The sequence below is a fragment of the Euprymna scolopes genome, chromosome 37 (assembly GCF_053919585.1).
Source record: "Euprymna scolopes isolate OS-2025 chromosome 37, ASM5391958v1, whole genome shotgun sequence".
In the NCBI taxonomy this organism is placed as follows: domain Eukaryota; kingdom Metazoa; phylum Mollusca; class Cephalopoda; order Sepiida; family Sepiolidae; genus Euprymna; species Euprymna scolopes.
This window is the reverse complement of record NC_136518.1, coordinates 15,407,804-15,430,749: the sequence shown is the minus strand read 5'-3', so window position 1 is coordinate 15,430,749 and position 22,946 is coordinate 15,407,804. Positions and strand designations below refer to the sequence as shown.

Here is a 22,946-nt window from a genome sequence, read left to right as displayed (position 1 = left end):
CTGCTGCAAAGAAAGTGGGCTCCCTCTACTATGCTAAAAAAATCACTCACAACTGAGAGTATCCAATATTTTTACAAAGCAACAATTCGCCCATGCATGGAGTACTGTTGTCACATCTGGGCTGGTGCATCTGCCACTAGTCTCTCCCTCTTGGACAGGATCCAAAAACGTCACAAATCTAATAAACCCTGTACTATCGACCAAGCACCAACCTCTGTCCCATCACCACAATATTATATCCATATCATTGTTTTATAAGTACTTTAATGGAATGTGCTCTGATAAACTCACAGCACTTGTGCCTCCTCAACGTACATACTCCCGACTAATCCAACAAGCACCAAAATCCTATCCTTTCATTGTTAAGGTCCCCCATACCAGAAAGCTTTCTATTCTAATAGTTTCTTCCCTCGGACTGCTAGACTATCGAATTCCCTCCCTGTCTACTGTTTCCTGCTTTCCTGATTGTACTAACCTACAGAAGTTTAAATATAATGTGAACAGACACCTTGCTGCTCAACTCCCTACAGTCCGCTGTTTGGCACGATCCCAAATCTATATATTTAAGTTTTACTGAAAGTTTAAATCAATAAATATTTATTAATTTCTTATTACTACAAGCAGTGGAAGATTTTTCTTAAACCAAAATCAAACGCAAAAAAGATAATTAAAGGAATCGCTTTTGGCATTTGAAACTTTTTTCTGATTCTGATACCCCCAAAAGTTATGATTTTGTCCATTCTGATTCTGATTAATAGTACTAACACTAATATATATATATATATATATATATATATATATATATATATATATATATACATATATATATATATAGCAATTAAGCTACACAGAATGCTATCAACACACTATAATAACATATTTTGCTACAAGTTAATTTGAAAAACTTAACTGAAACATCAAAATAAGTAAGGGGAATAACTCATACTTTTATTGAAAAAATATTTAAAATTATCTCTCTTACAACTAATTTTTTTCCTCTTTCTTCTGTATAAGTAAAAAAAAATGTGAAAACAAATAAAAATTGAAAATTAAAATGACTTCAGTTCATCCCGGGCAACGCCAGATGGGTTTAACCAGCATCCTAACAAAATGAAAGGAAGATGAACAAAAAGAATGATGACTGAAACTACTTACCTCAAATGTTGATGGAATTCCGACATAAGTTGGATCCTCCAATTCTGGGGAACCACCAATGAAGAAACGACGTAGTTCAGCCAAGATGGAATTGCCGCATGGCCTCCAACAGTCTATCTTCTTTTTGTGTAGACCTAAAACAGAAAAAAATCAAAAGAAATACAATATAAAAACTTCAAATTAACAGCATTTTAATAGTAAAAGTATTTTGACTATTTGAAAAACATATTACGGTTCAGAAACCAGTCAAAATGCAAATTTTGGGGTGATAAACATATTTCTTTGTTTAAAGTCTAATTATTCATCCATATCTATCTCTCTCTCTCTCTCTCTCTCTCTATATATATATATATATATATATATATATATATATATATATAAAGTGTCGGCTAGACAACGTATATTTGAAAGCACACTCATTGCAGTGAATGTCTTGTTTAAGTAGCCCTCTCATGCAAGCGGGCGAGTCTACTTCTATGGGAGTGTGACACCAAGACCACTCCGGTCTTGTAAGTGGGTGTTTTGGGTTCAATTCCACCTCTACATGCCTTCCCCCTTCCGGGGCCACAAGATACTCGTGCTGTGGTCCAATGTTTTGAGGCTCTGGAGTGCAACGTGCTCCATGTCTGTAGGAATAGGTTCCTGGGTGGTCATGTCACCCTTCTTCCACGACACACCGGTTGGTCTTCCTCAACCTCCATCATCCCAGGGAATGCTGTGTCATCCACCTCCATCTGTTCTGGCAGAGAGTCGAATGTTTTGAGCTGGTGTTGATCCGTACACGTGGGGAACCATTGTTCCAGTATTTCGGCCCCTGTTAGGTTGTTTATGGTATCTAACATTCGTGGTGGCTTCTCAGGTATCGAATAACAAGGGGTATCTACCACAGGGTTTATTCTTCAGAGGAATCTGCGATTGCGACGGGTTATCCGGTTTCTCCCATCAATGCGTACATTATACTGCCGGTTACCCAGTGTTTCCACCACCTTTCCCGTCTTTGCCTATTGCCGTGGGTGTGGACCAACTTTTGAACCTGCACCGTTTCCCCAATTTTTAGTTCCTGGGTGACTTTTTAGATTATATTCCCTTTCATTCCGTGTCTTTTTGCTATCACCGTTTCTCTATAATGACTGATTTCTCTCCAGCAACCAAGGTGTTGCAATGAGTCAGTAGGGACCTAGCTGCCCGGTCATGGCATAGGTGACCGCAACTGTCTGTGCTATCAATAAGGATCCTTTTACCATTTTAACGGCTAATTCTGCTCTCCCGTTGCTTGAGGGTAATATGACGATGATGTTCGTTTCCTTATGCCCCAATTATCTAGGAACCGGTTATATTCACTGGAGTCAAACGGTGGTCCACCATCGGTTGACAGTTCCTCCGGGACACTGTATGTGCAGAACCAGTTTCGTAGGGCGCCACATGTGGCCTTGGCATTCCTGGATAACATCAGAGTGACTTCTACCCATCCGGTGTATCTATCTGCAAATACTAGATAGTTCTTCCCTCGTAAATCGAAAAAGTCCGTCACCATCTTCTAAAATGGGAACTCAGGGTTGAAGGGTGGCATTAGGGGTTCCCTAGGTTGTGACGGAGCCATTACGTTGCATACTTTGCATTGGACCCGGATCTGACAAATGCTCGCATCCAGTCCTGGCCAAAACAGCCATTGTCTGGAATTTGCCAACATTCCATTGACAACCTGATGCGCTGAATGGAGCGATTCCAGTACCTCCGCATATAGTTTTCTGGGTATGAGGATTTTATTTTCCATTATCGTCACCCCTTCCAAGCAATACAACTCCTCTTTCATATGCCAAAACTGACGAATTGTCTCTGGCATCTCTGGCAGTTTGGGCCGAGATTTAGGGAAACCATTTTGTATGAATTTGGCGAGGGTATGGCATTCCTCATCACTAGCAGCTGCAGCCATAATCCTGCCCCATGTTATTGCCCTTAATTTGGGGTCCTGCTCAGAGGTGGAGTTAAATGACGCTTTTATGGCACTATCCATGGTTTGTGCGATGTCTTTTTCGTTGGCTTCCTCCTGGCTTAACATTATTGGGCATCTCGATGTACAATCTAGTGCCGCATTGAGTTTGTTAGGGAGATGCTTTATTTGAAATTTCAGGAACCGTTCTTTGAAGTTGAACAGTTTTGAGTTCTTTATGTCCTCCAGAGCTTTGTCCGAGAAGATCTTCATCAAGAGCTTATGGTCCACAGTGACTAACAGCTCTGGGCATCCCAAAACGAACATCTGGCATGCTTCCAGTCCGTAGACTAATGCTAATTCCTCTTCTTCAACTTGTGCGTTTGTCATTAGTAAATCGGGAGCTGGCCAGGATTAATTTCCAGTGGTCCTCACCACACTTCGGTCCGGCTTCAGTGGCACAGTTGCAGTGCTTCTGGAAAAGAAAATATCCCAAGCCTGTTCTACTGAAGTCCGTCGACAAACAAGTTGGTCTGTTCACTTCGAAGGTTCTTACACCATTCTCAATCTCTTCTGTGATCCTCCTTTTTGACTCTTCGAAGATTCGATCGAGTGTGCTGTCCTAGTAGAACTTTCGATTTTTTTGTCTTCAGCAGCCCCTGGAACGGGGCCATTACTTTAGCCTGAGAAAAGGCGTAAGCTACTTGGTTTACCATTCCAAACCAGGATCTTATGTCAATTATATTTTTCCGTGTTGGAAAATTCCATATTGTTTCAGTCATTTTTTGGTGGGTTTTATCCCATCTTCCGTTATCAAGAACCCGGCAAATTCCACATCTTTTTCTGCGAAGTGAAATTTCTGGGGGTTGTTTCAATAGAGTTTCATAGTATCATGTCGTCTATACATCTTGTTTTCCTGGGCATATCTACAGTGATATTGTCAAACCTGTGTGTATATGCGTCTCCTAATGCTTGGAATCTTTGTGGTGCCTGAAGATAATGGTATCTATCTCATTCCATGATGAAGGCAGTTGCATCTCTTGCCAATAGGATTAGACTGTGATATTCCATGCATCCAAGACGGTTTTTCTAGTTTTCGCAGGCACCAATGGTGCCTGGTTGAAAGGAGACGGTGTATGATAGGTTTCTCGTAGGGTAGCGGTGTTGAGCTTTTGTAGGTCTACCATATGCCTCGGTGACCCGTCCTTTTTCGGTGCAACCACAATTCTGAAGCACCATGTTGCAGGTGTACCCACTATGATGTCCAATGCCACGTCTCGGTCGAGGTCCTCCTTGACTCTTTTCTTCCAATGGTGTGGGACCGGGATTGGGGTGTGGACAGCTGAGGGTTTGGCCCCCGGGATGAACGTGATGTCCATGGGTTTTCTTTTTGTTATATTCCTAAATACTTAGGAAATAAAGACAAACGTGAGTTACACCGAGTGGTATGTGTAATGGGGTTTATTTATAATACAGAAACGTAAGGCTGCTCGCCTAAGGTAAATAGAAGTACATAGTAACAAGTATGGGGAAGAAAGTCTGATAATCAACACGTAAGACTATCCGTCTTACTGCGACTGCTTGTCTGCCGCTGTCTGCCGCTGTCTGCCAAACAGTCCAATATATATATACAGTTTGTAACCGGTGTATAGCCAGTTATGTTCCTTCACAACACCTCCCCTGAAGCTGAAATCTTCCTGATTTTAGCTTAAATACCTCTTCCTTTTAGGGTCAGGGCTTAATCTCCTGGTAACTTTTCTCTTTCTTGCGCTTTTCCTTCTGGTCAGCGTTACCCGGGGTAAAGGTTTCTGTCCAGCCCGTATGGTCGGTTCAGGCGAAATATTCATTGTTTGCGGTACACACGCTGGTTTTGGTATATCAAAAATATCGCACAATGTTTCCATTGGTGTCTCTTCCACATTTGGAGACAGTCTGGGACGTATTTGATTTCTGTGTCTTTTGCAGACAAAACTTAATCCTTGGATGGTATAGACCATGCTCCCAATCCTTTTTTTGATAATACCTTCAACCCACTGATTTCGTCCATTTTGAAAATTTTTGAAATATACATTTTCACCTGGGGAGAAGCACTTGGTATTAAGGTTTTCTTTTTTGAAAACTTTCTTTTTCTCTGGTAGCAGCCTATCGAAGACAGATCTTATCTTTCTTGCAAACATTAGCTCAGCCGGGGAAGAATTGACATTATTATTAGGATTTGGTGTCACCCTGTAAATTGCTAAAAATGTTTGAATACATTGTTCGTCTGTGTCCATAGTAAGATTTTTCTTAAGTGCCCTTTTAAATGTATCTACAAATTTTTCGGCCAACCCATTCGATCGTGGATGGTACACAGGTGTTGTCATATGTAGAATATTTAGTGAGTCACAGAATTCTTTGAATTCATGAGCAGTAAATGCTGTTCCATTATCGCTCACTAAGGTTTTTGGCACTCCAAAACGGCTAAAAATTTCATTAAGCGCACTCACAGTGTTTTTTGCTGTTGGATGTCTAAACTTAAATATTTCTGGCCATTTTGAAAAAGAATCTACAATAATCAAGTAAAAATAACCATTTATAGGTCCCGCATAATCAATATGCAGACGTGACCAGGGTAGGTCCGTCTTTGGCCATGGCGTCGTTTTTACTGGAGGATCTCGAGCTGCTAATTGACATCCTCTGCATGTCTTGACACATTTTTCAACTTCCTTGTCCATACCAGGCCAGTACACATATCCTCTCATAAGGGATTTCATTCTCGAAATGCCCGGATGACCTGTATGAAATTCCTTCAGAATTTTCCTCTGTAACGTTAGTGGAATTACAATCCTCTCACCATACATGAGCACATCTTCACAGATGGAAAAAGGCGTTGTTTGATCTACCTTTTTATTTTTTTTTATCCATCCCAATTGATTTTTCATTTTCTTAATGAAAATGTCATTTACTGCCTCTTTTTTTATTTTTTCGAAAGTTACCGGAAGTTCACGTATCATATTACACATTGAACTTGTACATTCACTTTCGTCTTTAAGCGCAGCAATTACCGTTTCTTCGAAACTTTCGCTTCTTTTAGGGATCAACCGTGATAATGCATCTGCGTGTCCTAACTTTTTTGAGGATACATGTTCCATCTTAAACTGATAGTTTAAGAGGGTTACAGCCCATCGCTGTAATCGATTCGCAGTATGTGTGGGAATGCCTTTCTTTGATCCAAATATGGTAAGTAGGGGTTTATGGTCGGTTTGCAAAATAAAAGATCGTCCATGGAGAAATCGATTGTACTTTGTAATTCCAAATATTATCGACAGCGCCTCTTTTTCAATTTGGCTGTAATTTTTCTCCGCTGCAACCAACGTTCTTGAAGCATGGGCGATAGCTTTTGTCCTACCATCCTCATACTTGTGAAGTAATACAGCGCCAACACCGTAATCACTGGCGTCCGTTGCTAGTATTAGTTCCTTTTCTGGATTGAAATGTGCCAATGCTAAGTCTGACAGTAGACATCTTTTGATATTTTGGAAAGCAGATTCACATTCCTTATTCCAGTTCCATTTAACACCCTTTTTCAGTAACTCGTTAAGAGGAGCTCTTAAATTATGTATGTTAGGGATGTAAATTGCATAGTATTGAACTAATCCCAAAAACGATTTTAATTTTGTCACTGAATCTGGAGCAGGCATCTTTTCAATTGCTTCAGTCCTTTGTGGATCCGGTCTTCGACCCTCTTTGTCGATTATTTGACCTAGATATTTAATTTTTTTCATAAAAAAATCGCATTTTTCTGGGCTCAATTTAAAACCAAATTCCTGTATTCTTTTGAATACTTCTTTTACATGCTTCTTATGATCTTGCAAATTTTCACTTTTAATTAGGATATCGTCAAGGTAGGCCATTGAAAATTCCAACCCTGCCAGCATCGTGTCCATAATTTGCTGGAAAATAGCAGGAGCAACCTTTAATCCAAAAGGAAGCCTCTTTAGCTTAAAAATGCCCTTATGAGTATTTATGCCTAAGTATTTGGAGCATTCATCGCTGATCTTAATTTGCAAGTAAGCATCTGAGAGGTCTATCTTAGAAAAAATTTTTCCTCCGTTAAGCTTAGAGAACAGATCTTCTGCGGACGGAAGGGGATAATTATGGTCCAATAGACAGTCATTTAAACCCGTTGAAAAATCTCCACAGACCCTTATTCTGTTATTTTTTTTCTTTACATACACGGTTGGACTTGCCCAATCTGTGTGGTTAACTTTTTCAATGACTTCCAGTTGTTGAAGTCTATCCAACTCTTTTTCGATTGCGTCCATCGCTGAAAAAGGCACATTCCTTTTAGGTTTGAATACTGGAGTGGCATTTTTCTTTAATTCAAATTTTGCCTCTGTCTTAATACAGAGTCCTAGTCCTTCGGCAAAAACATTGGGAAATTCAGTTTTCAAATCCTTCAGGAAGTCTTCCCTTTGGTTTGCTTTTTCTGCAGTTAAAACGTTACAAAACGAATTTATGGGTTTCTCCCATAAATTAAACAGGACAATCCAATCTACCCCAAACAGGCATGTATTCTTTCCTGGTACGACGTACACTTTGGATTTATGAGTCTGGTTAGCGAATGTCACTTTGCATTTTAATTCTCCCTTGAACTCTAATCTTTTGCCGCACACACTTCTCGCCGTCTTTCTGGTTTTCGTTAATTCAGGTCGACCTATCCTTTTCCATATATCTTCATTTATAATACTAATATCTGCACCGCTATCCAGAAGCAATGTAACCAGATGTCCATTTATCCGAACATCAACATATTTCCGTCTTTCGCAGCTTTTTTCTTTATTCATGCGAAGCGTATTTACATTATCGGTCCCTTGTCTTTTCTTCTGGGCACAGTATGTTCCCTTGTGACCTCTGAGACCACATTCATAACATATTTTGTTCCTAAACCAGCAGGTCTTATTGTTGTGTCTTAAACTACCACAACATTTACACTTTAGCTTTGGGTCTTTGTATCCTTTAAGGATCCTGTGTTCTTGGAACCTGGACTTTCTTGTGGTCCCTTGCCTTTTTACTTGCTGCACCTTAAAAATATTTTTCTCTTCAATGCGAGTGTTGTCTTTCTTTATGTTAATCAGACGTTGACACTCTTCAGTGACTTTTTGCAATGTTATGTTAGGATCCGCCTCCATAATTGTTAGGATCCGTGAACGTATATCTTTGTCCCTTGGTGCTGTGAGACCTTGTACAAAGATTAAACATTTAAATTGGTCTGCGGAAATTTCATTCAATTTAAATGATTCGCATAAACAGTTCACAGTGCAAGCATATTCTAGATAGTCTTCAGCTTCTGCCTTCTGAATGTTCAAACATTTGTATCTAGAGTGAAATAGGCTATCCCTTTTATCAAATATTTTCGACAAGGTACTAATTGTTTCCTCGAACGAAACCTCCTCCGGTTTTTTTGGTAGAATTAGATTTGCATACTTGGTGTTTTCATCAGTACCCAGTTTTTGTAGTAGCAGGGTAACTTTTTCCTCATCGGTCCAGTCTAAACATCTTTTCGTAAAAATTGTTTCGTATCTTCTGTAGTATGCAGGGAAAGTAACACCAGTATCCGGGGAGTAACGAAATTCCGTTAGTGAATTCGAAATACCCTCAGCAGAAAAATTAGTCTTCTTCCCGGTCGACGTTAGAATTAGCTTTTCTAAATTCTTTTGCTGTGTCGACATTTGTCGTTGTAGTATGTTTGTTTGTTCTTGTTGTGCCTCTAAAGTTTTTTGTGTTCTTTCTTGTTGTTGTTGCAGCTGTTGCTGTAGCTGTTGTTGTTGAATTTGTTGTTGTTGTTGTTGTTGCGCTAAAAATTGTTGAGTCATTTTTGTCTGTTCCTGGATGCTAAGGGCTAGAGCCTTAGTTAACTCTGCTAATTGTTCCATGTTAGCTTCTAGTACAAAAATGTCTTTTCGAATTCTACACAATAATTCCAAAGAAAAATCGTAAATTTACGTATATCGTAAATTAGTAGCAATATGCAGACACAACACGTTTCAACAAAGTTCATCCATAGTAATTCAACAGGCTTTGTAAAATAATTCTTTTTTTTTTTTTTTTTTTTTTCAACAACGTAAGTTCATACACAAAATATTTCTTACTTCCCACGACAAATAGTTCCAATTATTTATATAAAGGCAATAACAAACAATTAATTTTCCAAAAAAAAAAAATATATGGCTGCCGTTCCCACGTGGCATAAAATGGTACAATAGTCGTTGTATTTATATTTTTTCTTTCGAAACTCGTAATCCTTTAGTGTAGTTTCGAATTCAACTTGCGACCATTTTTTTTTTTTTTTTTTTTTTACTTGTCAAAATAAATATAAATTCCACTTTACCTTGAACATGTTTCTATAATTTCTTGTGAGTTCTTTACGAAGAAAAATCCGTACTTTTCGCTACTTTAGGTAGGAAAAATTTTTAAATTCATTGACGCACGTGGTCAAAAATCCTTGTGTAGTTTGTTTTTTTCGTAAAACAAAAAATCCTTGCATTGTACACAGTCCTTGGTACGGTAATTTATCTCTGTTAAGAGAAAGAACATCCTTTCGTCGCCATTGTTATATTCCTAAATACTTAGGAAATAAAGACAAACGTGAGTTACACCGAGTGGTATGTGTAATGGGGTTTATTTATAATACAGAAACGTAAGGCTGCTCGCCTAAGGTAAATAGAAGTACATAGTAACAAGTATGGGGAAGAAAGTCTGATAATCAACACGTAAGACTATCCGTCTTACTGCGACTGCTTGTCTGCCGCTGTCTGCCGCTGTCTGCCAAACAGTCCAATATATATATACAGTTTGTAACCGGTGTATAGCCAGTTATGTTCCTTCACAACACTTTTCATCACCTGCAGCCGTTGAGTAGGCATACATTGAATGCACTGGGCACAAAATGCTCCTTTATACATCGTTCCAATTGAGTTCTGTTTTCTTCTCTAGCGGCAAAAGGGATATTGTCCCGCTTAGGTAGGACATTAGTTCTTTGTGGGTGCCTTTCTGCCATCGTTAGTTACCATATTCTGCTGTGAAGTTGGGTCTTGAAAGTTTTTTGGTACCAGACCAAGGTCTTTTAGGGCTAACTCGGACAGGCAGAAATCTTATGTATTTTTTGATACATATATAATCTGATGTGTTTCCGCAATCCTACTCTGATTTTAGCAAATATCATGCCTTTTCTGTTTAGTAGGTTTTCTGTGATTCTCCGAATTCGGTGACTGGTCGGTACTAGATATTTGTGTGGAAACTTCAGAATTTTTTTGATTTCTGGTTCGCTAGAACATGTCTGTGCCCCAGTGTCTGCCATCAATCCAGTGAGTATGGAGGCCAGCTGGCCCTATGGAGATGTGCCTGAAGTCTGCATGGGCCTCTGGAATCAAGATTATCTCTACCATCAGAGTTGGTGCTGGATGAGGAGTACTTATTTTTGTTCCAAATAAGGTGCGGCATGGTCTTTGGTTTTGTCAGGTTGGCTTCACCTCTCATTTTTATTTATCCATCTTGACAAATCATCCGGTTACGACCCTTTTTGTGTCTTTGGGTAGTGAGAGTTCTGGATTCTGCTCCAACCACTCCTGGTGTAGATTTGTTGCTGGACCCCTGCTTCGGTTTTCGGCAAACTTTTTTAAATGTCTGGTCAAGCAGCAATTGTGACAAGTCATCTTTGCTGCTGGACAGCCCCCTCATACTTTGAGCCGTCAGGGTGTGAGCTCTTCCCACACCATTTACAGGGTTTATCGCCTCTCGGAGTTGATACAGTCTGGTTCTCCCGAGGCCGCTGCCTGCAGCCCGACCTCTGTATGCTCATTGTAGTTGGGTATACACTAATGTGGAGATGGGGAATAGACAAGCCTGTTGAATTTTTTTTCCAGTGTCGTAAGTGTCGCAGCCTCCGACAGCACCTTCTTTTGATGCTCCAGGTTTGCCAGCCTTGCCACCATTTGTCCTGTTACCATATCGTTGGAGTAGCTGACTTTCCGACCACATCCTATCCCATTCAAACAAGTCATTGAAAAGTTGCAGAATTTTGTGACTGATTGAAGTCGTGCCACGAAGTCCGTAACTGATTCCCCTTCCTTCTGCCTTACGGAGTGGAATTCTTTCCTGTACACTTCTTTGTGTAGGTTTCTGATGGCTACGAGCTTTATGTGTCGTAACAGCTGTTTTTCCGTGACAGAGTTCAGTATTTCTGCTCCTACCATGTCGAACAGCAGCCGGTTTACTTCTGAGGAACAGGCTGTTCTCACCTCGTTTCGTAACACTGTTGGCTCCACGAACCCACAAATCTCTTTGTATCTATTCCAGGAGTCAATGAATATCGTCCAGTCACCATCACTTGAGTTTGGTTCTATGGTAGGTCTGTTGGGTCTCCTTGTAAGTGGCTTGCTTGACTGTCCTCCGTCTCTTCGCAGGTTGAAGTTTTCTTACTGTAGCTCGAGAATCTGTTGAAGTAATGTCTGCTGTGTTTGTTCGTTCATATTCCAACGTTGCTTGTAGCAGGTTTCCTGTGTCGGCAAGAAAGCACACTCATTGCCGTGAATGTCTTGTTTAAGTAGCCCGCTCTTGCCTCTCATGCAAACGGGTGAGTCTACTTCAATGGGGGTGTGATGCCAATACCACTCTGATCTTGTAACTGGGCGTCTTGGGTTCGATTCCACATATATACATATATGTATATATATACATATATGTACTAGCAAAAGTACCTGTCATTGACTGGGTTTAAAAACAGCCTACAGAAAATGGACTCTGATTTATGAGAGTATGATAGGTTATGAAAAGGAAGACTTGTAAATTTGGGTTGAATTTGGGGGTATCAAAACCAAAGCAAAATATGATGAAAGTAAAAATAAAATAGATAAACCCCATAATTTATTATACCATACCTGTTCACACTGAAACACTTATCACAATATTCTGTGGATCTATATTAAAAAACCTTGTTAAACTTTGTGACATATTTCCATTCTATGGAGGTCAGGTGTGAACGAACACCCCATAATTTTATTATACCATATTTCTTCAAACTGAAACATAATTATCAAAGCATACTTACGCAAATAGATATGAAAAGTCTTTATTAAAGTTTGTGCCTATTTCCATTCTATGAAGGCCAGGCGCGAACGCAGACCCCACAATTTTATTATACCATCCCTATTTAAGTTAAAACATACTTATCAAAGTATTCTTATGTACATCTATATCAAAAACACTTGTAAACATTTCTTTTTTGATTTTTAAATTTTTTATTTCCATACTTTGTGGACCAGGCGCGAACACAGACCCCACAATTTTAATGAACCACCGTTCTGCCAGATCGAACATACCCATTCCTGTGTCTCGATACATCTTCTATCATTATATGTAATCAGTTTTTTAAAATAGTCAACCATATCCGTGACCAGACAGAGGATAAACAATAAATTAAAAACTTTAAAATAATTTGTTTTTAATAATAATATTCACTGAGATACGAAAATATGAAAAAACAAATTAACATAGCAGGAAGGTTATCTTCATAACAAGTAGAATGTTTGCAGTATGTGTTGGTTATATGTAAGTCGTTCAAAATAATGTTTTTCCTGTCAGATTTAAGGAATATATCTGATGAGTAAGCTACTAAAAATGAATCAAAGACATAATTTTACTTCCTATGATTTTCAAAACCGAAACTGATTGGGATAAGTAAATATGCTTCAATTGACCAATTTTTTAAAATATTCATTCATTGAAAGAAGTAAAAAAAAAAAAAAAAAAAAAAAAGAAGGGAAGAAACAGAATGATCTTTTAAAATACTTACCTGGCATCGCAGGAACAGTCAGATAACTGTATCCTTCTGTTCGATATCTTTGCCAGGAATCAAGGGAGAGAACCTCAAAGTAAATGTTTGGAAAATGTGGCAGGTCATCTACAAATGAGAGAAAGGGGAAGAGATGAGAAATAATAATAATAGGTTAATAAAAACATAATTAGTTAATAACAATATATTACTAAGTAATAATAGTAAAATAAAAGTAAAATGGTTCACCACGGTTGAGAGCGACCCAAAGGCTTCCTTTTCATTAGCTACAATACTGAATTGTAGGAGAGAGTACTACATTACTCCACCTACCTATGATGCTAAATGTTTAGCAAGGAGCCATCAAGTACTTATTTAAAAAAACGGCTGATATACCAGGTGACCCAAAAAAAAAACAAAAGAGGCCATCTAGAACATATGCTGTAGAATGGAGAAAAAAGAAAAAAGAAAAAAAAAGGCCAAAGACCCTAGTGTTTTGATGTGATGTTTTGAATATGATAAACTAGTTATGACCAAAGTTTAATTTCATTCTGACAAAACAGTAAGAAACGGGGCCCAATTAGAGCTGGGGCCCGTTTTTTATGGGTCACCCTGTATATAACATATTAAAGTTGAACTTGATAAATTCAGCTTTAAAATCATGTCAATTTCATTAAACATATATCTTTCAGTAAATTTAAAGTCTTGGAATTTGTCCAAGACTTCTGGAACACCCTGTACGATAAACCAAGGGTTGGCAACCTATGACTCACATGCCAAATCCAGCCTGCAAAGGTATTTTGATAAGCCAGTGAGTCTGACTTACAATAGCTCTATTTTTAACATGAGAGACAAGACTTGCGCATTCAACAAAAGTTTGCTATTATCTTCAACTGATCCATCCAACCACATTTGAATACTATGGCAGCAAAACCATGACCATAACCTATCCACCTCCATTTTTGTGTAAAATATAAAAACCAAAAATAAACACAATGATATAATATAGCATTGTGCGGACAGCTATATGCAAATACCAAACTGTGAATGAAATGACATTACAATAAGAAAAAAGAAGACTATAAAAAAGGAGAGAGCATGTTTGAGAGGAGATCACGTTAGAGATGTAGATGATGTTTAAGAGTATGTTAGAAACAATCATGTTAGAGACGTCACAGCCGTAATGGGAAGTCACGCATAGCGGGAGAATGAGGAAATAAATTTTGTTGTTACAACAAAAAAAGTGAGTCGGAGTTCTTTTTTATTCTTTGCCTGCTTTGCAACTGAGTCTATGTGTTGGTTCCCGGACAACATTAGAATAAGAGCACTCCAGGGGTCTCACTACCCTCAGAGTCTCCCCCTTGCTCTTAGAATATCGATTTTTCTCACGACTGATGCCATTATTTTCTAAACAGACTTATTATTCCAACGTATCTAAAAGAAAAAAAATGTACTACGCACCAGTTGAGTTGGCTTTGCTGAGATCTTTTTTGTACAACAATTCAAAGTTGAACGGGAAACTGTAATAGGCGACGTTTTCCTGAAACAAAAAAAAAAAAGAAAATCGTAATCAAAAATTTGAAACAAAATTGCTTTCACCAATGAACAATTTTTATTACACGTTTGGATTAGTTGCCTTGTTTTATGGCATATCAAACTTTTTCGGGTTATTTAATGCCAAATCCAGTAATTTTGGAAACAATTTTTATGCTTATATATGCCACAATCACGTTGACACACTGGTTCTCGCCACCAAAGTTAAGCAACGTTGAGCCTGGCCAGTACCAGTTGGGTGACCATTTGGGAAGGCGAGGCGCTGTATGTGCCACGAGTGTTTGGCTTGCTTTTCTTTTTTTTTATATAAGAAAATTGTTGTTTTTTTACTTTGCAGAACATGATTGAGTTTTGCAAAGGAAAGCGAAAAACATTACAATAACATGAATGTTTGGTGCATTTTAGACCCAAAAGCTATTGCTACAAGGCCCCCCCCCTCCTCATAAACACACACAAAAAAATGCCACCGATTTTATTACAAATATTCAAAATTCTTTCTGCAATCAAATAAATAAATTTTAGTCGATGCCTGACTTGTTCTCCAAGTTTCAGCCATGACTCTCCAACAGTTTTTGATTTATGCTCCAAATGTATGAAACACATTCAGAATCACACTTACTACTGATGAGACGATCACCAAAGTGTATCTACAGTCTTTCCAATATCAAAGAATGTGAAACAAAAATAATTAAAATTGCTTTCATTTTAAATCTAATATTAAGACATACTCGGTTTTACTAAAAAGGTATGACTAAAAGTTAGGCATGACCAATGTACGACTAATTGCCACTGCTACTGATTAAAGCAACTTCGACTGGGTTTGTCAGCATAAAATACCGCAAAACAATCTTGTGGTATTCTATCTATATATCTATAAAAGTGAACGTGTGTGTGTGTGTGTGTGTGTGTGTGTGTGTGTGTGTGTGTACATTTCTCTACCAAATAACTGTCAATTTTCAGTCTACAGACTCGAAATTTGATATACAGCGTACTGAGATTTGGGAAAATCTTTGTAATCCGTTTTCGGCCAGAAATTTGGCTGTTAAGGGGTCAAAGTTCAACGATTTGACCTTTGAGAACGCTACCAAACTTATCCACCAATTTTGGGTCTAAACACTTGAAATTTTAGATATAGGTTCCTTGGACATGGATCTAACATAATAACTTGATTTGAGCCCAAAACAATAAATGTTCAGGGGTCATAATAGGGGTCAAAGTTCAGGGGTCATAATAGGGGTCAAAGTTAAAAAAATTTGACTGCATTGGTCTCTACCAAATTCAGATAATATCTAGTCTAAACATTTGAAATTTTACATAAAGGGTATTCAGAGACAGGGCAAGCTTTTTAATCGGTTTGGGTCGAAAATTTTTAGTTCCCAATATATAAATGTATGTATTTATGTATTTTTGCATGTCTGCCTAAAACTTTCGACAGAAGCCACGGATTTTTACAAAATCAGTATCGTTTTGAAGTTCGACCCTTCAGACCACAAATATTGAAAAATTGGCTAAAACATTAATATCTTCACCTTCAACTTGGCACTTTTCTACGGGGAGGGGGCGCTTTTTTCGCCAATTGTCTAGCCTTAATATAAACCTACGTCACTTCCAGTTTGGCAGTGGTCATAACAGCAAAGACGTCAGGTTTTTTCCCCGTTCTTTTTCTCCTTTGTAGTACGAGTTCGAGCCTGCCTTCCTACAACCACTTTTTTTTTTCTTTTTTTTTCTTTTTTTTTTTTTTGCTCAACATACACCTCCAAACACCCAGGCAACGCCGGGCTGAAATGATAGTACAAACATAAAGCGAAACAAGATAAACACATAAAATCTGAAGATTTTCACTATATTATAACAGAATTTAGGAGAGAAATGCGATGCATTTTATTCCAAAGCATGGAACATCTATCTATATATCTATGAAAGTGAACGTGTCTGTCTGTCTGTGTACATTTCCCTATGCAATAACTCTGTCAATTTTCAGTCTACAGACTCGAAATTTGATATACAGAGTACTGAGATTTGGGAAAATCGATGTGATCGGTTTTTGGCCAGAAATTTGGCTGTTAAGGGGTCAAAGTTCAACGATTTGACCTTTGAGAACTCTACCAAACTCCTCCGACAATTTTCGGTCTAAACACTTGAAATTTTAAATATATGTTCATTGGACATGGATCTAACTTAATAACTTAATTTGAGCCTAAAACAATAAATGTTCAGGGGTCATAATAGGGGTCAAAGTTAAAAAAATTGACAGTTTTTTTGTTTTTTTTTTTGCTCAGCATACACCTCCAGACACCCGAGCAACGCCGGGCCGAAATGCTAGGTTATCTATAAAAGTGAAAATGTGTGTCTGTATGTCTGTGTACATTTTCCTAGCAAATAACTCTGTTAATTTTCGGTCTACAGACTCGAAATTTGGCTTAAGGGGTATTGAGATTTGGAAAATCTTTTTAATTGGTTTTCGGCCAGAAATTTGGCTGTTATGGGGTCAAAGTTCAATGATTTGACCTTTGAGAACTCTACCAAACTCCTCTGCCAATTTTGGGTCTAAACACTTGAAATTTTAGATATAGATTACTTGAACATGGATCTAACTTTATAATTCTATTTGTGCCTAAAACAATAAATGCTAAGGGGCCAAAATTGGGGTCAAAGTTTTTAAAATATTCACGTCTGCGGTTTCTAATAACTTTTCTCTATGATAGTTAAGGTAGACTATTATATAGAAAGGCATTACCGTACATATTCACATTTTTAATATATACATATGCACATAAAGTTATGAACAGTACATAGGGCCCAAGCAAAACCGGGCGGAACTGCTAGTATATCTACAAAAGTGAAAATGTGTGTGTGCGTGTCTGTCTGTGTACATTTCCCTATCAAATAACTCTGTCAATTTTCGGTCTACAGATTCAAAATTTGACATACCGGGTATTGAGATTTGGGGAAATTTTTTTAATGAGGTTTAGGCCAGAAATTTTGCTGTTAAGGGGTCAAAGTTCAACGATTTGACCTTTGAGAACTCTACCAAACTCCTCTGCCAATTTTGGGTCTAAACACACTTGCAATTTTATATATAGGTTGTATGAACATGGATCTAACTTTATAATTTGATTTGAGCCCAAAAGAGTAAATTTTTAGGGGTCAAAATTGGGGTCATAGTTTTTAAAAAAATTGATCTCTCTGCGGTCTCTAACAAATAACTCAGCCAATTTTTGGTCTAAACATTTGAAATTTTACATAAAAAGTATTCAGATATAGAGTAAGCTTTTTAATCATTTTTTTGCTGAAAATTTGGCTCCAAGGGGTCAAAGTTCAAAAGATTTTACCTTTGCGGTCTCTAGCAAACTATTAAGCCACTTTTTGGTCTAAACATTTGAAATTTTACATAAGGGGTATTCAGACTTTCAGCAAGCTTTTTAATCAATTTTGGGGGCGAAAATTTGGCTGCCAAGAGATCAAAGTTTACAAAGTTGACCTTTGCAGACTCTATCAAACTCCTCCGCCAATTTTGGGTCTAAACACTTGAAATTTTAGATGTAGGTTTCTTGGACATGGATCAAACATTTTAATTTAATTTGAGCCCAAAACAATAAATGTTAAGGAGTCAAAACTGACGTCTGATTATTATTAAATATTCCTTCTTACTACTAAAACTACTGAGTCGGTCAGTACAAAAAAAATCTTGTGTTATTAAAGATTGAGACATTTTTGTTTTCAATCAAGTGTGCCACTTTTTTTTTAATCTTTATAAAAAAATAAACAAGTCTATTTCTTGCTGTGTTATTGAAATAAAAAAAAACAAAACGAATTTAGTCACAGTCACAACTTTCAGCCGAGTGTTTATTTATTTTTTATTTTTATTTATTTATTTATTTTTTTTTTTTTTTTTTTTGCAAATTAAATTTTACACACGACCTTTTTCTTTAGCACAATACCAACGTAACACTAAAAAATCTTTGTAAAAAATGGAAAAATTCTTAAATGTTTCCAATCACGTGTGCCTCCCTTGAGAGAACTAGTTTTCCTCACATTTAAAACATTAGTGTCTAACGTGGGAAGGCAAGTAAATAACTATTATCTTTTTTAAATAATTGCATAAAGTTCCTTTTTATTATAACGCTATTATGATTCATTTCTCCAAAAAAAAAAAACAAAGAAAAGGCATTTTTTAAAGTTTTCTGAAACAATTTTTTTTTAATTATTATCGACTACTGCTTTTATTTTCGTTTTTTCATTTTGTTTTTTTAAATTAAACTGGAGTAAAAAAAGTTCAAACTAAATCTTAAATAAACCTAAATAAACTTTTTCTTTAAATTTGATTTTTTTTCATACAAACTGTTTTAGAACTTTGAAACGAAAGGTTTTGCACTGACGACCCAGTGTTTATCGCACAACGTTTCAGTTGATGTAACCTTCTTCAGGTGCATCTTGTAGAACTCAAAAAATTTTCTGTTGAACTCGGTAATCTGCAGAGAATTTCGAACTGAACTTTTTATTTAATCCACGCTCTTGTTCAATAAACCATAACCGGGTAGAAGTCTTAAGTAAGACACAGGGATCTGTGGCGTAACGGATAAAGTACAGAATTGTTATTAAACCCTAGCACGCTCCTCTATTGTCTCATCCGATCAAAATCCTTGTTCATCCCTCACAACTCGTCTGCTTCTGTTCAAAGCTGATTAAAATTTCTTGACGACTGTTAGACTGGTAATCCGGTCTTGATCGTGGCTGTTCGTTCTCATCTCGAAACAAGTAAGATGACAAAAAAAGATTTTGCCACATAAAAGTAGAGAGTGTTAGGCACCTGATGTCTAGCTGTAAGGTTCTGCTGGGAGACGGCTACTATATGATGCGACATGATGGAGTATGCAAACATGTCCTCTGAACCATTTGTAAAAAGTTGAATCTTTAATGAAGAAGCAAGTCCTGCGAACAGACACCAGAAAGAAAAGTCATACACCAACTATTATGCCAATGCAATTCATACAGCTGCGTTCCTAGAAAATAAACCTGACAAAGTGATATGGGACAAAAGGAGAAAGAAGCAACCTTAGTAGAAGTCAGTGTCTCCCAATGATGCTGGGTTAAAGAGAGTTGAACAGGAAAAAATAACGAATCACCAAGGTTTTATTTAAGACATGAAAAGAAAGAAACTAGAATTTTAGGAAGATCTTCATCATTCCAGCAATTATAGGAGAGATTAGAATATGTAGTTCGTTCAACATGATATCACCATCCAAAGCATTACCTCCTCCTTTAGAGTCAGTGTATGTAGTTCGTTTATCATTATATCATCATCCCAGCCTAGCAAAAATATGCAACCAGAGGAAGGGCTGAAAGTGGACCTCGAGTTTACTTTCGACAGACTCTCATTTCCCCTATTTTGTCCTTTAGTCCTCACATTCCATGAGTGATGTTTCTGACACAGGGAAAAGAATTGCGGTTTTCTGAGTCAGAATCTATCCATCTAAGACTTATTGTTGGCTAGTTTTGGATTTTGAAGTGATATTTTTTTTAAGTTCTTACATCAGGTGGTTTCATGCCTTGTCTGAAAAACATCAAGTGGCTTCATGCCTTGTCTGAAAAACATCAAGTGGCTTCATGCCTTGTCTGAAAAATATAACAATTGGTTCCCAGTCGCATGTATATTCCTGTTAAAAGAAATGCCAACATTAAGTTTTGCTGTTCCTGCAGGAAGTTGTCAACATTTCCTGCATATAGTGTCTAATATTCCCAAATGGTCACCCATTTGGTACCTACCAGGCTCAACATTGCTTAACTTTGGTAATCTAACGAGAACTAGTGTAGCAACATGATAATGTATTAAACACAAAAGGTGACTAAGTTTTTGATCTTGAAATGGTATTTTTTTAGCTCCTTACATTAAGTGGCTTCATGCGTTTTCTGGAGCGATTTCCATTAAAAAAAAACTTTATTGGTATTTATATAAAATCAACTAGACTTGGGCAAAAGTTATAGCTTGTTGACTTAGAATGAATGCTTTATGCCAAGTTGATGGTTGAATATGATCAAGTTTGTGCTCATTTTTGCATTAAATGCTAATCCTTAACTCTGCAACAAACGGATACCATAATACTTAGTTTACTGCACCTTATCATAACAAAGATCCATACAAAATTTCAGCCAAGTTGGCACAGTAGTTTCCGAGAAAAAGTGAAAAGGAAATACAGACAGACTTAGACAACTATAATATAGCTTAATCTATGACTGAGCTCAGCATTAAGTAACTCAAAAAGGGTTGACATGCCGTAAAACAAGTCCACCAAACCTCTCTCAGCAGTCAATCTACATAGATGTTAGCATGGAGAGCTGCGATGTACTAAAGAAAATCACGTGACTATTTAAAGGCCTTCATTTCCTGCCAACAATCGTCTTCAAGCAATCTGATCTGGCATCTCTAAAAAGGTACAAGCGTATTGGGTTAACAATGGCAAGACTTCCGGTTCTTTAAATGGCCAAAAACAATAAAGAAAAGTTTATTTTCTTTTTTAAAGGAAACCGCACACGTCACATAAACATAAGAAATGATGAGGGGGGAGTTTAACTGCACTAGATCCTTTTCAACAGAGAGCTGCGGATGTGTAAAGATAAGATCAAAATCAGAAATTCTCTACATAAGGTTAAAATTAAGCAGAGAGTGGAAAATTCCATTTAGATGTTGTTTTTTTTTAATTTTTAACAAGGAAGTCACTACTTGTTAAGACCCAAAGGCCACTCGAGGATAAGAGTTAATGGATGTAAGTTGGTAGTGTAGTAATTGTTAATCATGTAGATTGGATAAAATTTGATAATTTATTGGGACGGCTCAACAAGAACTTGTTTACATTGGATTTGAAGGCTACTATTTTAACTGAGAAGCAGGCCAGCTGAACATTGTTCCATAGTCGGGCAGTTCTGGGAAATAAACTTTGTTCATGGAATCAGTGTTTAGATTTAGGCACAGATAGAGAGTGGGGGAAATCATATTTAGTGGTTGTAGCTAGTTGAGTGTTTTTATCAACTACTAGGTTTCAACAAAAAACAGGGGCATCATCTACTATGTTTCAACAAAAAACAAGGGCATCATCTACTAGGTTTCAAAAAAAAAAAACAGGGGCATCATCTACTACGTTTCAAAAAAATAGGGGCATCATCTACTAGGTTTTAAAAAAAAACAGGGGCATCATTTACTAGGTTTCAACAAAAAACAGGGGCATCATCTACTAGGTTTCAACAAAAAACAGGGGCATCATCTACTACATTTCAAAAAAACAGGGGCATCATCTACTAGGTTTAAAAAAAAACAGGGGTATCATCTACTAGGTTTAAAAAAAACAGGGGCATCATCTACTAGGTTTAAAAAAAAACGGTGGTATCATCTACTAGGTTTCACAAAAAACAGGGGCATCATCTACTAGGTTTCAACAAAAAACAGGGGCATCATCTACTACGTTTCAACAAAAAACAGGGGCATCATCTACTAGGTTTCAAAAAAAACGGTGGTATCATCTACTAGGCTTCAAAAAAAAAACAGGGGCATCATCTACTAGATTTCAAAACCAGTTTTGAACTATCAAAGCAAGATAGGGCACTAGAATGTCAGAATGCTTCTGAATTTTTGAAGTGAGGATTTATTATTTCAATTTTTCAGATTACTGTACTCATCTTGAGTGCTTTTCTCCTAACGTTTAGGTTGATGTAACCTCCAACGTTGTTTAGATGTACATTGTCAAAGTCAGGTCTCTTTTTTGCTGAACTCGGGAATCTGCACAGAATTTCGAACTGAACTCTTTATTTAATAATTTGAACGAAATAATTTTTAAGAGATTAACAGAAATTCATAGGCATTACAATATATATCTAGTAACTATGAATTACTTTTCAGCTATCTCTTTTTGTTTCATAAATTCGGGTGAGACAGTCACTTCTCAGATACTCCTAAAATTAGATTTTCTTATTCAAAAGTAAAACTACTTGATCAATTTACATGATTTTTGGAATATGATATTTTTGTTTCGTCACGAGTACATAAATCATATAGATTTTTCTTTCTTTTTTTTTTTGTTTTTTAATATAGAGGAATTCTGGACAAGAAACCTGTTTGATTTTGAGGCGAGGGTTGAGTTTATGCAAAATATGCACTGTTGGCAGTTCAAACTGGCTAAAAAAAGGTGTGATATTTTTTGCTTAAAGATCAGTTTGTTTTTGAACACCATGTTGTCCGCGCATGTTTTGGACAAGTGTTGATTTACCTCTTGTCTTACGTCCTTAGCTTTTAGCTTTTCTAATTTCTTTATTTGGTGAGATTTAACCTTCTTAAATTCTTTCCTAAAGGTTATGTCCAGGTATTCTTGGATGTGAGTTTTGTCATCAGTCTGATATATACTTTCCAAATTTCCAAGTTCATCAGAAACATTCGCGAGTTCAATAAGATACACCTGAAGAAGGTCGGAGGTTACATCGGCCGAAACGGTGTGAAAATGACACTCA

The 22,946-nt window shown here is 37.1% G+C and overlaps 1 protein-coding gene across 1 annotated transcript in view; it reads right to left on the bottom strand.

Moving 5' to 3' along the window:
* The window catches only part of LOC145261100 (tectonic-like complex member MKS1), a 474,527-nt gene that overhangs the window by 67,578 nt on the left and 384,003 nt on the right, over positions 1 to 22,946 (bottom strand). Inside the window, exons 14-16 of the mRNA XM_080119317.1 lie at positions 14,358 to 14,436; positions 12,918 to 13,025; positions 1,156 to 1,289 (exon numbers count right to left, since the gene is read on the bottom strand). Coding sequence (XP_079975443.1) covers positions 1,156 to 1,289; positions 12,918 to 13,025; positions 14,358 to 14,436 — 321 coding nt within the window. The remainder of the gene's footprint in view (positions 1 to 1,155; positions 1,290 to 12,917; positions 13,026 to 14,357; positions 14,437 to 22,946) is intronic.